At 43.7% G+C, this 14,005-nt stretch overlaps 1 protein-coding gene across 2 annotated transcripts in view; it reads left to right on the forward strand.

Annotated features, from left to right (window-relative positions):
• The window catches only part of DNAAF3 (dynein axonemal assembly factor 3), a 47,753-nt gene that overhangs the window by 11,623 nt on the left and 22,125 nt on the right, over positions 1-14,005 (forward strand). The window contains exons 5-8 of one of the 2 annotated variants that reach the window (XM_073602854.1): positions 613-770; positions 2,843-3,019; positions 10,989-11,111; positions 13,153-13,275. In XM_073602854.1, coding sequence (XP_073458955.1) covers positions 613-770; positions 2,843-3,019; positions 10,989-11,111; positions 13,153-13,275 — 581 coding nt within the window. The remainder of the gene's footprint in view (positions 1-612; positions 771-2,842; positions 3,020-10,988; positions 11,112-13,152; positions 13,276-14,005) is intronic. The other variant, XM_073602855.1, reaches the window with a different exon arrangement.

The following is a 14,005-nucleotide window of genomic DNA, read 5'->3' on the forward strand; positions in this document are numbered from 1 at the left end:
CTGGGACTAGACCCGGATTGATGAAAGAATACTGAAGCGACTTCGCAAGGTCATTTTGGGTTGAAAACCGCACCTGTTGCTGAGGTACAGGAGGAGCTGAAGCTCCAGCACCCTCCTCAAAACTGCCCAAGGCAGCTGCCCCCTCGGGCCACTCCCCCCCCCCCCCCCCACACCTTGATGTGATTCCTGTACTGACGCCGCCTCCTGAAACTCCTCCTTTCTGAACCTTTTGTAGTTCAGAAGGCAGGCTCTGAAATGTGACGCAGCAGTGCCTAATCTCGGGGGAATAGCGAATGTGTCATTGGCTCCCACTGCTACCACAGCAGTGGCTCAGGTGCCCCTATAGCAAGCTGTTTTATGTGGGGGCACTCAACAGGAGGGAGGGGCCAGAAATGGTGAAGCGGGACCTGAGAAGAGGATCTGGGCTGCTCCGTGCAAAAAAAGTATAACATGTTTGTTATTTTTAAAGAAAAAAGACTTTATCACTTTAAGATTGTTCAGATTAATGAGAGCAGGGTAAATACAATGTGGAAATTTTGTGGGTTTTTTTTTTTTTTTTGTTTTTGCATTTTGACCATAAATTTTTAATGTTTCCCATATTTCTGTCTACAGAAAAGTGTGAAATGTTTCTTGAGCTTTTTGGTAATAGCCTTGTTCGTAGTAAGACTGCCACCTTCCTGCAAGAGAAATGTGGAATGTTTATTCGTTGTGTCACCGATCCAGAGTACCAGCAAAGTGTCCTTCCACAGCTGGACATGTCCTCCATCAAGGTGTGTCCCTTCTCTGAGATATGTGGAATTGTAAAAAAGATGGATATCTTGATTTTAATTATGGGGATTTGTTGGATCCATGTCCTATTTTGTCACTAACCACTGTACAGGTCTCTATTAATTTCTCCAAACTATGCCCCTGTGTCACTTTTTTATTTTTTATTTTTTTTTAATTTTATTAATTTTTTTTATTATATGCAGTTGGTGACTGCGCATGGTTGTTTAGCCCCGGTTGTCAGTGCTCCTTTAGCGGCAATGGGGACCGTTCTTCTTGGTGCGACTCAAGTATAAGGTTCCTGCACTACTTTGGAACGACTTCAACACGACTTGCATTGACTTCTGTTAGAGATGTTGTTTGCAAGCCACACATGGATGTTGGCTTCAAAGTCGCACTGGTGTGAACCACCACTTGAGGTCCCATTACAGGTGTGGTCCATTGTGGTAACCATCAGGAAACTCGCCCCAAGAAATGCATTGCAGACTTAGTGTCAAGGTCACAGATGGACAGATATATCTGATATATCCTACCCAGCTTCTGCGGGAGTCTGCACAGAAGTGAGAATTTAATTTTTATTCTAAAACTTATAGCAAATGTTTTTGATAATTAGTGCTTTAGTTCACTAAATGCAGTTCAGTTGGGGGTTAAATGTATTTTTTCGTCCAATTGGATCTTGGGTGGATTAACAAAATATAGTGATAGTGTTTTCATGCCTTATTAAGAAATCTCGCAGGAGATATTGAATCAGTTTGAATACAACAGCATTTATTTTTCCTCTTAGATGGAAATCTGTCTTGGACCTGTGTTCAAAACAACTGTAATGTTAAGTTATCCCCTGACAATCATTTGTGTGGTCCGCTCCGGTCAGCTGTGGTTTAATGATTTGGTTGCCATTGATGGATTGAAATTCCTCAGGTTCAGCAGGAAATTTTTAGATGCATTTCTGCAACCCTGAAATGTCATGCTTTCATATCTGATGTTTTCAGTATAGTATGTTATACTACTTATCCCCTTATTTCTCGACCCCCCCCTGTGCCATTAGCTTTCACTAACAAAGTGAGAATCAGGAATGGAATTGGTGAGTGTAGCGCACAAAGCACTTTAATTTGCAGATGATATCCCCTAAGTACAGCATTGGGAAACTTTTCTTGGTTCAGTAAAATGGTTGTCTTGGGCCATTTGTGCTATAGTAGGCGCGGAGTAAGTCCCCATTCACACGTGTGGGGGCAAAAAGCGACCCCCATGTTGAGGGTATGTGATGTTGGGTGGTGCTTGCTCCTCCCCTCCCTGGATTTGGGGAGGGGGGGGGGGTCCCCTTAAGATCCATACCAGACCCAAAGGGACAAGTTTTTTTGTTTTTCATTGCTGGCATTCTTTTGTTTACATTCAGCTATCAGTGGGGGAAGACCGCTGATGAGTCTTCGGTTGTTAAAGGCACTCCTTAACAACCAGCTATTCTTCACGCAGAATTCAAATCGGTCGATAATTTTTCGACCAAATCGTTCTGAAAATGTGTCATTTCCATTCTGCGCATAAGGGACTTTGTGGATCACATTTGGCCAAAGTCGTAACAAAGTTGCACTGTAAATTCACAATGGAAATCGAAGATTTTAAAGTTGCATGCACAAGTGTAAATTTAGCCTAAAGCATTGTGTGCTTTTTCCAAACGATTAGTGTGGCCAATTTGTGCTAACAGTAGAAGAGCACATTGAGAACACATGCCACAGTCCTTGTATCCACACAATATGCTAATATGCTTTAGTTACTATACTACAAGGAAGAGTCTAAAAGACACATACTCCACTCAACATAAGTTGTACCTATTTTATCTGCAGGCTTCTCTGCTCTACATTCAGAATGCCAAATTGTAAATCCACTTAAACTTAAACCATAGGTTACTTAAAATACTGTCTCCTTTCTGTCTTTCCTTTTTATACACCAAACTAATGTATAGACCTACTACCGCTAGATACTGCAGCTTAATGCACGTATTTTTAAATATAACCCATTGTAACACTTTTTTTTTTTTTTTTTTTATCATGGTCTTTTATTTCTTCCTTATACTCCTTTTTAGTTCAAAGAGCGGGATGAGCTGGAATACATCTTTAAGTTCTGGCAGTCTCCAGAGCCCAAGCTCTTTCCTATTGAACGGTACTGGGATGTGAAGAATCGTCAGTATTTGGGAAGAAGGTATGACTCGAGAAGAGGTGCCTATGACTGGGATTTAAATATGAAGCTACATGACCATGGGGTAGGACTCTTTCCAATGTTGTATTTTAAAAAGTGTGTGTGTGTGATTTAAAAAAAAAAAAAAAAAAAAAAAAAAAAGTATGTATATACTACACACTATATTACCAAAAGTATTGGGACAACTGCCTTGACATGCACATGAACTTTAATGACATCCCAGTCTTAGTCTGTAAGGTTCAATATTGGATTGACCCACCCTTTGCAGCTATAACAGCTTCAACTCTTCTGAGAAGGCTGTCCACAAGATTTAGTAGTGTGTCTATGGGAATGTTTGACCATTCTTCCGGAAGCGCATTTGTGAGGTCAGGTACTGATGTTGGACAAGAAGGCCCGGCTTGCAGTCTCTGCTCTAATTCATTCCAAAGGTGTTCTATTGGGTTGAGGTCAAGACTCTGTGCAGGCCAGTCAAGTTCCTCCACCCTAAACTCACACATCCGTGTCTTTATGGACCTTGCTTTGTGCACTGGTGCGTAGTCATGTTGGAACAGGAAGGGGCCATCCCTAAACTGTTCCCATAAAGTTGGGAGCATGAAATTTGTTCACAATGACTTGCTATGCTGACACCTTAAGAGTTCCCTTCACTGCAACTAAGGGGCCAAGCCTAACACATGAAAAAGAACCCAGCACCATAATTCCCCCCCCCCCCCCCACCACCACCAAATTATTTGGATCCGTGCACAAAGCAAGCAAGGTCCATAAAAACATGGCTGAGCAAGTTTGGGTTGGAGGAACTTGACTGGCTTGCAGAGTTCTGACCTCAATCCGATTAGAACACCTTTGGGATGGATTAGAGCAGCGACTGCGAGCCTGGCCTTCTCATTCACATCAGTGCCTGACCTTCTGGAAGAATGGTCAAACATTCCCACAGACACACTCCTAAATCTTGTGGACAGCCTTCCCAGAAGAGTTGAAGCTGTTATAGTTACAAAGGGTGGGCCAACTCAATATTGAATCCTACGGACTAAAACTGGGATGCCATTAAAATTCATGTGGGTGTAAAGACAGACGTTCCAATATTTTTGGTAATATAGTGTATGTTATAAAAAAAAAAAATTGCTGATGTTGTGTTTTTAGACCTAATTTTTGTATATATGACTGCTGTTATACCTTCAAAATCATTTTTGCATTGGATTGTCAATGGGAGTGCGCTACTTTCTAGTCTAATCGGACAGCACAATTCTCCCCAAAGTCTCTGATGTCCCCTGAGGGTGATGGACAGTGAGGATCCACATCTTGCTGTCCCTGGGGACTGTGACCGGCTCCCAATGGAGCCGGTCACACATCTATGGGGTGGCAGCGAGGGTCCTGTGCGTCTTTTTTTTCAAATATTTTATTGGTAATTTCACATACAACTGTTACATTAAGTTCAATACATAGTATCTTTAGAATAGATGACAGTGTACATAAAAATAATGTAGAAGAACATTAGCTTAAAGAAAACTGAGTAATATATCAGCATGTATATTTTTAATCAAGCAACATGTTGGATCAGTAGATATATGAAAGATTAAAGGGAGCTACGATCCCAGTTTTATCTCTATAAGGTGTAGGCCATTCCCCAAAGACAGTGGTGGGGAGGCCACCAAATCTATTGCATGTAACAGAGTATATTACCAAAATTTAAGTTTGGAAGGTAGGGAGGAGTAGAAAAGTGAAATGAGGAAAAGTAGTAGTAAAGAGGGGGTCTAAGTGAAGGAGATGTGGGTAGAAGAAGAAGAAAGGAGGGAGGTGCCGATTAACCCGCACGGGCACAAGAACCAATCCAGAGTCTCTAGGTGACGCTAAGGCCAACCTAAAGCGACACTAGGCTTTCGTCAATATCCGCTGGCAAAAAGTGTTCAACCCAGGGTTGCCAAGTTCTGGAATGTTGAGTGACTTTATCAAGAATTCTTGCCTCTATTTTGCTATGTATCATTTCTTGGGTAATCCTATTCTTCATTTCGACTATGTTAAGAGTGGGTGTTTTCCATGCCTTAGCAATCGTCTGTTTGGCTGCGGTAAATAAATGTAGGAGGAGTCGGAGTTGTGATCTGGTGTAGTCTTGCGGGAAAAGGTTAAGGAGGGCTATTGCAGGGCTAGGAGATAAGGTAATTTGGTGGAGGGTGGTTGCCATCTGAAATACTGTTGCCCAGAAGCACTGCACCAGAGGGCATGTCCACCATATATGTAGGTGCGTGCCCCTGTCTCCACATCCTCTGAAACAGTTCGGGGAGAACTCAGGTAGAAATTTAGCGATTCTAGCTGGGACAAGATACCAGCGCATTAGCACTTTATAGTTCGCTTCTGAAGCAACAACATTTTGGGATGAGTTTTTTTGTGTTAGACCATACGGTCGACCAGTCGTCTAGCTCAAGGGTAATATCGAGGTCCTTTAACCATCTCTGTGCATAGGTGGGGAGGTCTGGGGGTGGTAATGTAAGGTGGGAGTATAGACGGGAAATAATACCTGGGGTATGCGGGTCCGAGTCGCACATATGCTCAAACTCAGTAAGAGTATCCAGTCCAGAGTTAGATTTTATGATTGTTTGCACAAAGTGTTTGTTTAATTTGGAGGTAGCGGAAACATTCTCTGTGGGGGAGCTGTGCTTGTTCCTGGATATTTGGGAATGATTTTACAGAGTCTCCACTGATTAGATCGCAGATGCGAGTCAGACCCGCTTGGGCCCAGGCATGGAATGAGGCTGGTTCTGTGTGAGCTGGGAAAAATTGAGGGTGACCTAGATAAGATAGAAGTGGGGAGTGTGGAGAGATTAGTTTAAAGGGGGTTTTTAGTCTGTCCCATAGTTTAAGTGTGTGTTGTGTTAATGGGTTAGATATGGGTCCTCGCACTGATGTAGGGAGCCATAGTAAATTGGCTACACTAATCGGGTGTAGGTCTATGGCTTCGAGGGCAACCCAAAGCGGTGTCTCCGATTTAGCATGGTACAGTATTGACTGAGCTAGACGGGCTGCATGATAATAGTGTGAAAAGTTGGGAATGCCCAGGCCGCCATAGAGCTTGTTACGGAGGAGAACCGGTCTCGCTACTCTGGGTCTAATAGGACCCCATATGTATTTGAAAACTTTGTTTTGTATAATCCTATGGTAGTAGGGTGGGACTGTGGTAGGGAGCACTCTGTACAAGTACAAAAGCTTTGGCAATAGGGACATTTTCACAGCTGCGATGCGCCCCAACCAGGAGACGCATAGTGGTAGCCAGGAATTAAGTAGAGAAGATAATTGTGAGAGCATTGGGAGGTAGTTGGATTGGAACAGGTTGGATGGATCTTTAGTTAACTTGATCCCTAAATAAGGAATCGATGAGGAAGACCAGTGGAAGGGAAAGTTTCTACGTAATGTTTCAAGATCGGCTTGTGGCAGAGACACATCGAGGGCCTTGGATTTGGATTGGTTGACTTCGAGTCCAGATATGCGAGAGAATTTATCTAAGGTGTTCATAAGGTTTGGTAATGTGGTGTGGGGTGACGTAATAAACATTAATGCGTCGTCAGCAAAGAGGCACAATTTATGGGAAACAGATGCTACTTCCAAGCCTTGAATATCAGGGTTAGATCTAATCAGGGCTGCTAGAGGTTCGATAGTGAGTGCGAAGAGCAGGGGAGATAAGGGGCAGCCCTGTCTAGTCCCCCGTGCGATTGGAAAGGGATCTGACCGAAATCCGGAATAGTGTACATAAGCTTGTGGGTGGTTGTAGAGGGCTTTGATCCAATTTAAAAAATTTGGGCCGAAGCCCCAGCGCTGGAGGATATAAAATAGATAGGGCCAAGAGACTGTATCAAAAGCTTTGCGTATATCTAGGGAGAGGAGATGCATAGGGATCTTACGGGAGCGGGCCGGGTGTTGTAGGAGAATTGCACGTCTGATATTGTCGCTCGCTTGTCGTTTGGGTATAAAGCCAACCTGGTCTTTGTGTATCAAACCTCCAATGATGGGATTGAGGCGTAGGGCAAGAATTTTGGCTAAGATCTTAATATCCACATTGAGAAGTGAAATTGGCCTATAGTTGGACCACAACGTACTGTCAGTGTTTGGTTTGGGGATCATTGAGATAAGAGCTGTCAATGTGTCTCTGCCAAAAGAGTGTTGTTTTAGTATGGTGTTAAAAGTATTGGTGAGAAGGGGGGATAGTTCTGTAGCAAATTTTTTTATAATAGAGACTGGGGAGGCCATCAGGGCCCGGGCGCTTATTAGGTTTGAGGGTTTTTATGGCTACTAAAACTTCATCTGTCGAGATCGTACTCTCCATGAGCTCGCGACTGGATTCAGACAGGGTTGGTATAGGTAGATTATGAAACCGCTTCTCTGCTTGACGTAATGGAAATGCTGTTTTAGAATCGTAGAGATTTGCTAATTGTTTACAGAACTTAGCCAGTCTGAGTCTAATAGGAATTCGAGTACGGTCTGGTCTACAAAGACGTAAAGCCAGGTAGGTGTCTGGTTTGTTTGCTTTAGTGTAGATAGTGTGGCTAGTTCTACGGATAGCTTTATCAGCCGTCTCAGCTAAGAGTAGATCTAGTTCTAGCTTAATTTTTTCTAGTGTTAATTTGTGTGTTTCGGTTGGGTTGGATTGGAATAAAAGGAAACTATCATGGTAATCTGATTCAAGTTGACGTAATTTGAGCTTCTTGTCTCTATTAAGGTGTGACGCCACTGAGATACATGTGCCTCGTATCACGGGTTTGTGTGCTTCCCAGAGCAGGATGGGAGAGATGTCAGGGGTGGCGTTGTGCGTTAGATAGTCCTTAAGAGCTACTTGGATATCCAGACAGTATGATGGGTTGGTCAAGAGAGAGTCGTTCATGCACCATGATCTATTGGTAGCTTGTGGGATTAAGGATGACACTGTGGTGATAACAGCACAATGATCTGTCCATGTAACTGGTTGGATGTGTGAGTGGAGGAGGAGTGGGGCAGATGCTATGGAGATGAATATATGGTCAATCCTGGAAAAATTTATGCGGGTGTGAGTAAAATGTATAATTTTTCTTAGTGGGATTGAATTCTCTCCATGTGTCTAGGAGGGAGGCCGACTGTATTAATTTACGAAATTGTGTAGAAGGAGTGTAATGTTCCGGGGCATAGGGCGATTTGTCTATGTGTGGTTGCAACACTGCGTTAGAGTCACCGCACAGGAACAAGGTTCCCCTGCAGTGTGTTTTCACAACTTGTAATAGATGCGAAAAAAAAGGGGTTCGGATTTGTGTTGGGGGCGTAATAGGAGACGAAGGTTGTGGTTATGTTCTGCAATAGTCCCACCAGGATGAGATAACGACCTTCAGGATCTTTTATCTCAGACAGGGGGGTAAACGGCATGGTGTGGTGAAAAGCTACTAAAACTCCTCTGTTTTGTGTTTGCTGAAGCAATAAATACCTGTGGGTATTTAGAGCTAAAAAAGCTCGGGGTTTGGCGTGTGGAAAAATGGGTTTCCTGGAGGGCTACGACTTTTAAGGATGCAAAGGTTTGAAATGCCTTTACTCGCTTATGTGGCGAATTTAGTCCCTTAACGTTTAGGGTAAGGATTTCAAGTGGGGCCATTTTGGGGTGTTTGGGAAGCCAATGACAAAGAGTATAGGGCCCGTGCGAGCCGACCGGCACAAAGAAAATTGGGGAATAAAAATGTAAAGTCAAAGAGGGGGAAGGAAGAAGGGAAAGAGAGGGAGAGCATAGGGTGTCGGGCGAAGTACTGAGTGATCCCCCTAATAAGGAGGCAGTAAGTCAGTAGTGTCCGACTAATGTGTGCACTAACTCTGCAACCGAAAATCCGGTCGAAGAGTGAGTGCACCATAGAGAGGGTGAGCATTGACTGCTCCCCGCCGCAACCGGGGGTAGTAAAAAAACAATTTAAAATTAAGCGTAGTGGAAAAGGGAGACATGGGATACATATTAAAAAGGTGTACCTGATAATCATGGTAGTTTAATCAAAGTGTAAAAGCTGTCTAACTGTTTCATTACCAGTACTTGAACACGAAAGTGGCAGAGTAGCGGGGTTCACCTGGCTCACCATAAGCAAACCAGGTCAAGCGCACTCTGGGTATGTTCATAACGGAATTGTGTATTTTAAGAACAGCTTAGCTATAGTATCAAATAAAAAGTTTTAAAACAGTAAAAGAAAATTGAACAAAACAACTGAACCTGAGGAGGCCTTAAGTGGCCTACAAGCCCTGAAGAGGAAACATTTTCAGAGTACAAAGTGTCCGTACTCGACGGAGGTCTTCCAACAGGTCTCGGTCACAAAGAGGGTCTCTTGAGGTGGCGTGAAGACGATCACTGCAAGTGCAACCGAGTACCTGTGTGCTCAAAAAAAGAGGGGGAGATAAGAAAAAAAGTCAGTTCCTTTTGTCTTCAGCGTGGGGCTCGGGATTTGGGGCTGAGATAGGAATATTCGGATAATCTGGCTGGGGTTCCCTTCCGGATGGATGGTGGTCCGGGGTTATTCCGTTTAGGGGTCATGGTGTATGGTTGAGAAGCAGATCTGGCTGGTGTGCGAGGAAGAGCTGTATCCGAATGAACGGTCTGGGGAGACAGGTGGAGCGATTCCAGCAGTCTTTGAAGAGATTCTGGTGTGGTGGAGGTATGCTGCTGACCTTGATAGGAGAATTGTAATGCGAATGGGAACCGCCATGTGTACTTAAGTTGGTGTTGTATAAGTACCTGTAGTTGCGGCTTCATAGCACGGCGTTTAGCAATCGTGAGGGGTGCGAAGTCAGAGAACAATTGGTACGTGTGATTCTGAAATTGAAGGGTGTTGTTGTTACGGGCGGCTGCCAGGAGCTGTTCTTTCGTGCGGAAGAAATGCAGCTTGATGATAATGTCCCTTGGTGGCCCGTCTGTCTGGCGCCTGGTGAGTGCTCTGTGGATTCTGTCGAACTCAAGGCGTTCGATGGGTATGGAGGGTGCCAGCTCTTGAAATAGTGCTGTAGTGAAAGATTGCAAGTCATCAATTGTTTCTGGAATGCCTCTGAGGCGTAGGTTAGATCTGCGGGAGCGGTTTTCCGCGTCTTCGAGTCGGGACAAAAGCATGGAGTTCTCCTCTCTGAGGGCAATATGCTCCTGTGCCTGCTCTTGAAGGGTTAATTCCATGTCATCAACCCTTGTTTCAAGGTCTGCTGTGCGTTGGCCTAGCTCACGTATCTCTCGTGTCAGACTATTGGTGATCTGGTCTGATGTTGCTTTAAGGGCCTTGTGAAGCATAGTTTCCATGAGTTTCATAAAGGCAGCTTGTGACATACCTGTATTTGGGGCAGATGGGGAGCCGCTGAGGCTCTCTTGTATGTCAGTACCGTCTTCACTGTCGGGTATATCAGAGCGGGCTGGAGACGATGCTGAGAGATCAGCCAGGGCCCGGGCCTTCGTCGCCATCTTGGAGGAAGCGCGGGCCAGCGCTTCTTTGGGCTTTTGCTTGGATTTTCCACGATGACCCGTTAGCGCCATACCGGAAGGGACACTGATGTGGGGAGGTGGGATCCCTGTGATAATGGCTCCGAAATGCCGGTTCAGCGAGGCGTGAGAGTCCCGAGTGTGCGGCGGGGAGTGCGGAGCCTTACAGAGAAGCGTCTGCCATGTAAAGCCTCGCGCATGCGCCCCTTTTTTTTTTTTTTTTTTTTTTTTTTTTTTTTACACAATTTTCATTATTTCGAGGTCTTCATAATTTTTTTTTTTTCTATACTCTACTGATAGGAGAACACTTTTACCGTTATGGTGTCAAGGATATGCCAAACTGAAGTGTACAAGTATTCATAATATGCTGGCCTCTGTGTTGCCTCTTTCCAAATTTTTATTTATTTATTTTTTTGTTTTTTTGAAAGGCCACAGATCCATGGACTAGCTGCGAAAAAATCCCTTTTAGAAGGAATTGTATAAACTTTTGAGTTTTCTGTTTAATATGTTCTTGACTTCATAATACATAAAATCTGCTATGGACCACTTCTGCCAGCTTTCTTAAATTCCTTATGCTTATGTGTTTTTGTAGGCTGTAATGATTAACGCTATGGATTATAATCGTTGGAGAGAAAACGGCGTTGCATTTACGATACGTGAAGGAAACTATGATGTCCCGAATAAAACCTTGGCTTCACAAATGAGTGTGACACACGTGAGGAAAAAACTTTGTCTCTGTTATGAATAAAGCTAATTTTGCACATTGCCTTTCCAGTAGGCTAACCTTTTAGACCTCACTGGACATTTTGCCAACTTTTGTAGAAAAAAAAAAAAAAAAAAAAAAAAAAAGTCTGACTTTTGTGTGTAATGTGTTTAGGCGCCTTTACAGCTGTCAAGCACTTGGGCATTTAATATTTCACTGTCTAGAATAATAATTTATTCTGCCCATTTAAATGAATTAATGCTCAAGTGCTATTTTCCTCTAGTGCTAGCGTTCATTCACACACATTTTAGAAGCATTAAGCTTTTTTTCTGCCAAAACTCTGCTGCTCCTTGATGTGCTGGCACTGGGATTTTTTCCTGCCTTTAAATGCCTCTAAAAGCCTGTGTGTGCCTTAAAGGGGTTGTAAAGGTAAAAATTTTTTCACCTTATTGCATTCTATGCATTAAGGTGAAAAAACTTTTGACAGTACCGCCGCCCCCAGCCCCCCCGTTTTACTTACCTGACGCCTCGAATCTTCGCTCCTCGTCCTCGTCAGCTTCATTGCAGCTCAGCCTGGTCGCTGATTGGCTGCAGTGGATGGATTGAAAGCAGCGCAGCCATTGGCTCGCGCTGCTGTCAATCACATCCGATGACGCGGCGCGCTGGGGGGCGGGGCCGAGTGATACAGCGAGCGGCTATAGCCGCCGGCTGTATCACGGGAGCGCGCCCGCAAGCACTCACCACCGTGCGAGGGAGCTCGCATGAAGGTGGTAAATGCTTGCGGGGAGGAGCTGAAACAGCCGCCGAGGGACCCCAGAAGACCAGGTTCGGGGCCACTCTGCAGAACGAGCTGCACAGTGAAGGTAAGTATAACATGTTTGTTATTTTAAAAAAAAAAAAAAAAAACATCTTTACAACCCCTTTTAAGTTTAGGAGCTGCTAGTGCACATGAAGCCCTAAAGTGATTGCAAATGATCACCTTGTAAAACAACCCATTCAGTTTTAAAATGGAAATGAATGACAAAACATTTTTTGTATAGACTTAAAAAAAAATTGAAGTTTATTATAATTTTTCATTTCCATTTTTTTTAAAGTGAATGGGTTGTTTACAAGGTGATTGTTTACAATCACAAAAAAAGTGTTGCATACCCTTTGTTCTCGGCTGCATATAAGCTGGAGGTTATGGAGGCTGAGTTCCCAGCACAGCTTGAGAACTGATCATGGTAAGCTCTCCTGCTTGGTGCAAAGGGTAAGATACTAATTTAACATGTAACTAGAAAGAAATTAATCCAATCAGTTGTTAAAGTCCATGGAGTAAAGGAATTTGCAAGTATAAGGTTGAAAAGCAGTCACTAATGGTTAAAGCTCTTCTCAGGAGTGAAGCCAACTCTGGGAAAAGACCATTAAAAAAAAAAAAAAAAAAAAACCTGAAATGAACACTCACGTGGAAATAATAATAAATAATAAAGAGGTTCATCTGTGGGTAAGGATCCGACGGGAAGTCACCAGTGTCTCCAGAGCAGGATGGAGGAAGGAGCGCACATGCGCTGTATGAGCCTTGCGCATGCTTTGAAACGCATTGTGGTTTCCTTATCTCTGGTGATGTCACACGTCGACCGTTGTCCGTGATCCAGCCACTCTCCATTCAGCTCTACTCGGATGTACTGGCCATCTCTCTGTCATGCTGCAGTCTTCCATCCTGCTCTGGAGACACTGGTGACTTCCCACAGATGAGCCTCTTTATTATTTCCATGTGAGTGTTCATTTGGCTGACTGCCCTTGCGTTCAATAAATATTGCATTTTGAAACACTCTTTTGTTAGTTTTATTTATTCTGCTGCTTAGTGTGGTCAGTTTTATTAGGAAAGCCAAGGGACTAACAGGAATACCAGGGATTTCACACAAAGGAAGCAATACAAAGAGAACAGAATGCTTTCTCATGCAGGGACATATTCTAAGTGTTGAGATAACAAACGCTTTAAACTGCGTGGAGTGATACACAGTAAAGCATTGTAGTAATTTTAACTTCTATAAAAGCACCCTGTCGTTTCTAGCGCTATGGAAAGGTCCGTGCTCGAGGTTACTGGGGAGACATAACTACAAGTCCATACATAGCATATGGCATAGAGACTGAAGAGAAGAGCTTGCTGAAGACTGTAAATGGCGTACATACAAAGGTTTGCTTCCTTTTTTCTTTTTTTTTTTTTCTATTAATGTTGGTGGAGTTAGAAATAAGGAGGAAAAAGGATACAAAGATAGATATGTGACAGACCTAGCCGGGAAAGAGACTTTTGGAGGGGACTGTATGCAAGCCTCTTGCTGATCGATCGGGGGCCCTTGCATTTGGGGGAACGGTGCTCTTTGTGAGCTGTATGCCTGGGGACTCTTGAGGTGGTATTACTGTGGATTCGGGTCCTGGTCCCCCAGGACACACAGACTCTGGGGACCCTGGATTTGCCATATTGGAATAGTGGCTGATTCATAATGCTGGGACAGATCCTGTTAGGAGATGCTGATGTAAATTCCAACACCCGTCTGTCTATTGTCTGCTAAAATGTGTATTGTAAATAAGTCTACTATGGGATCTAAGAGTCATTAGATCCCCATTGTTATTTGTGTTAAAAAGCCTGTATTTTGTCAATAAAGAGAGATTCCTGTTTGAACTTGCATACAGCCTGCCTGGTGTTTGTTCTGAGCTATCACAACTGGGTTAGAACGGCACAGAGCTGTAGTTCTAATCCCGGAGCATTGGATGACTGAACCATCAGACGTTGCAATCTGATTCAATAGCTGCAGAGGAGTGTCGGGAGAGTGGAACCGAGCGAGCAAGGGGCTTGTTACATTACGAGCCCCTTTGCTCGCTCGGTTCCACTCTCCCGACACTCCTCTGCAGCTATAGAATCAGAT

This window comes from Aquarana catesbeiana, linkage group LG10, assembly GCF_042186555.1.
Source record: "Aquarana catesbeiana isolate 2022-GZ linkage group LG10, ASM4218655v1, whole genome shotgun sequence".
NCBI lineage: Eukaryota > Metazoa > Chordata > Amphibia > Anura > Ranidae > Aquarana > Aquarana catesbeiana.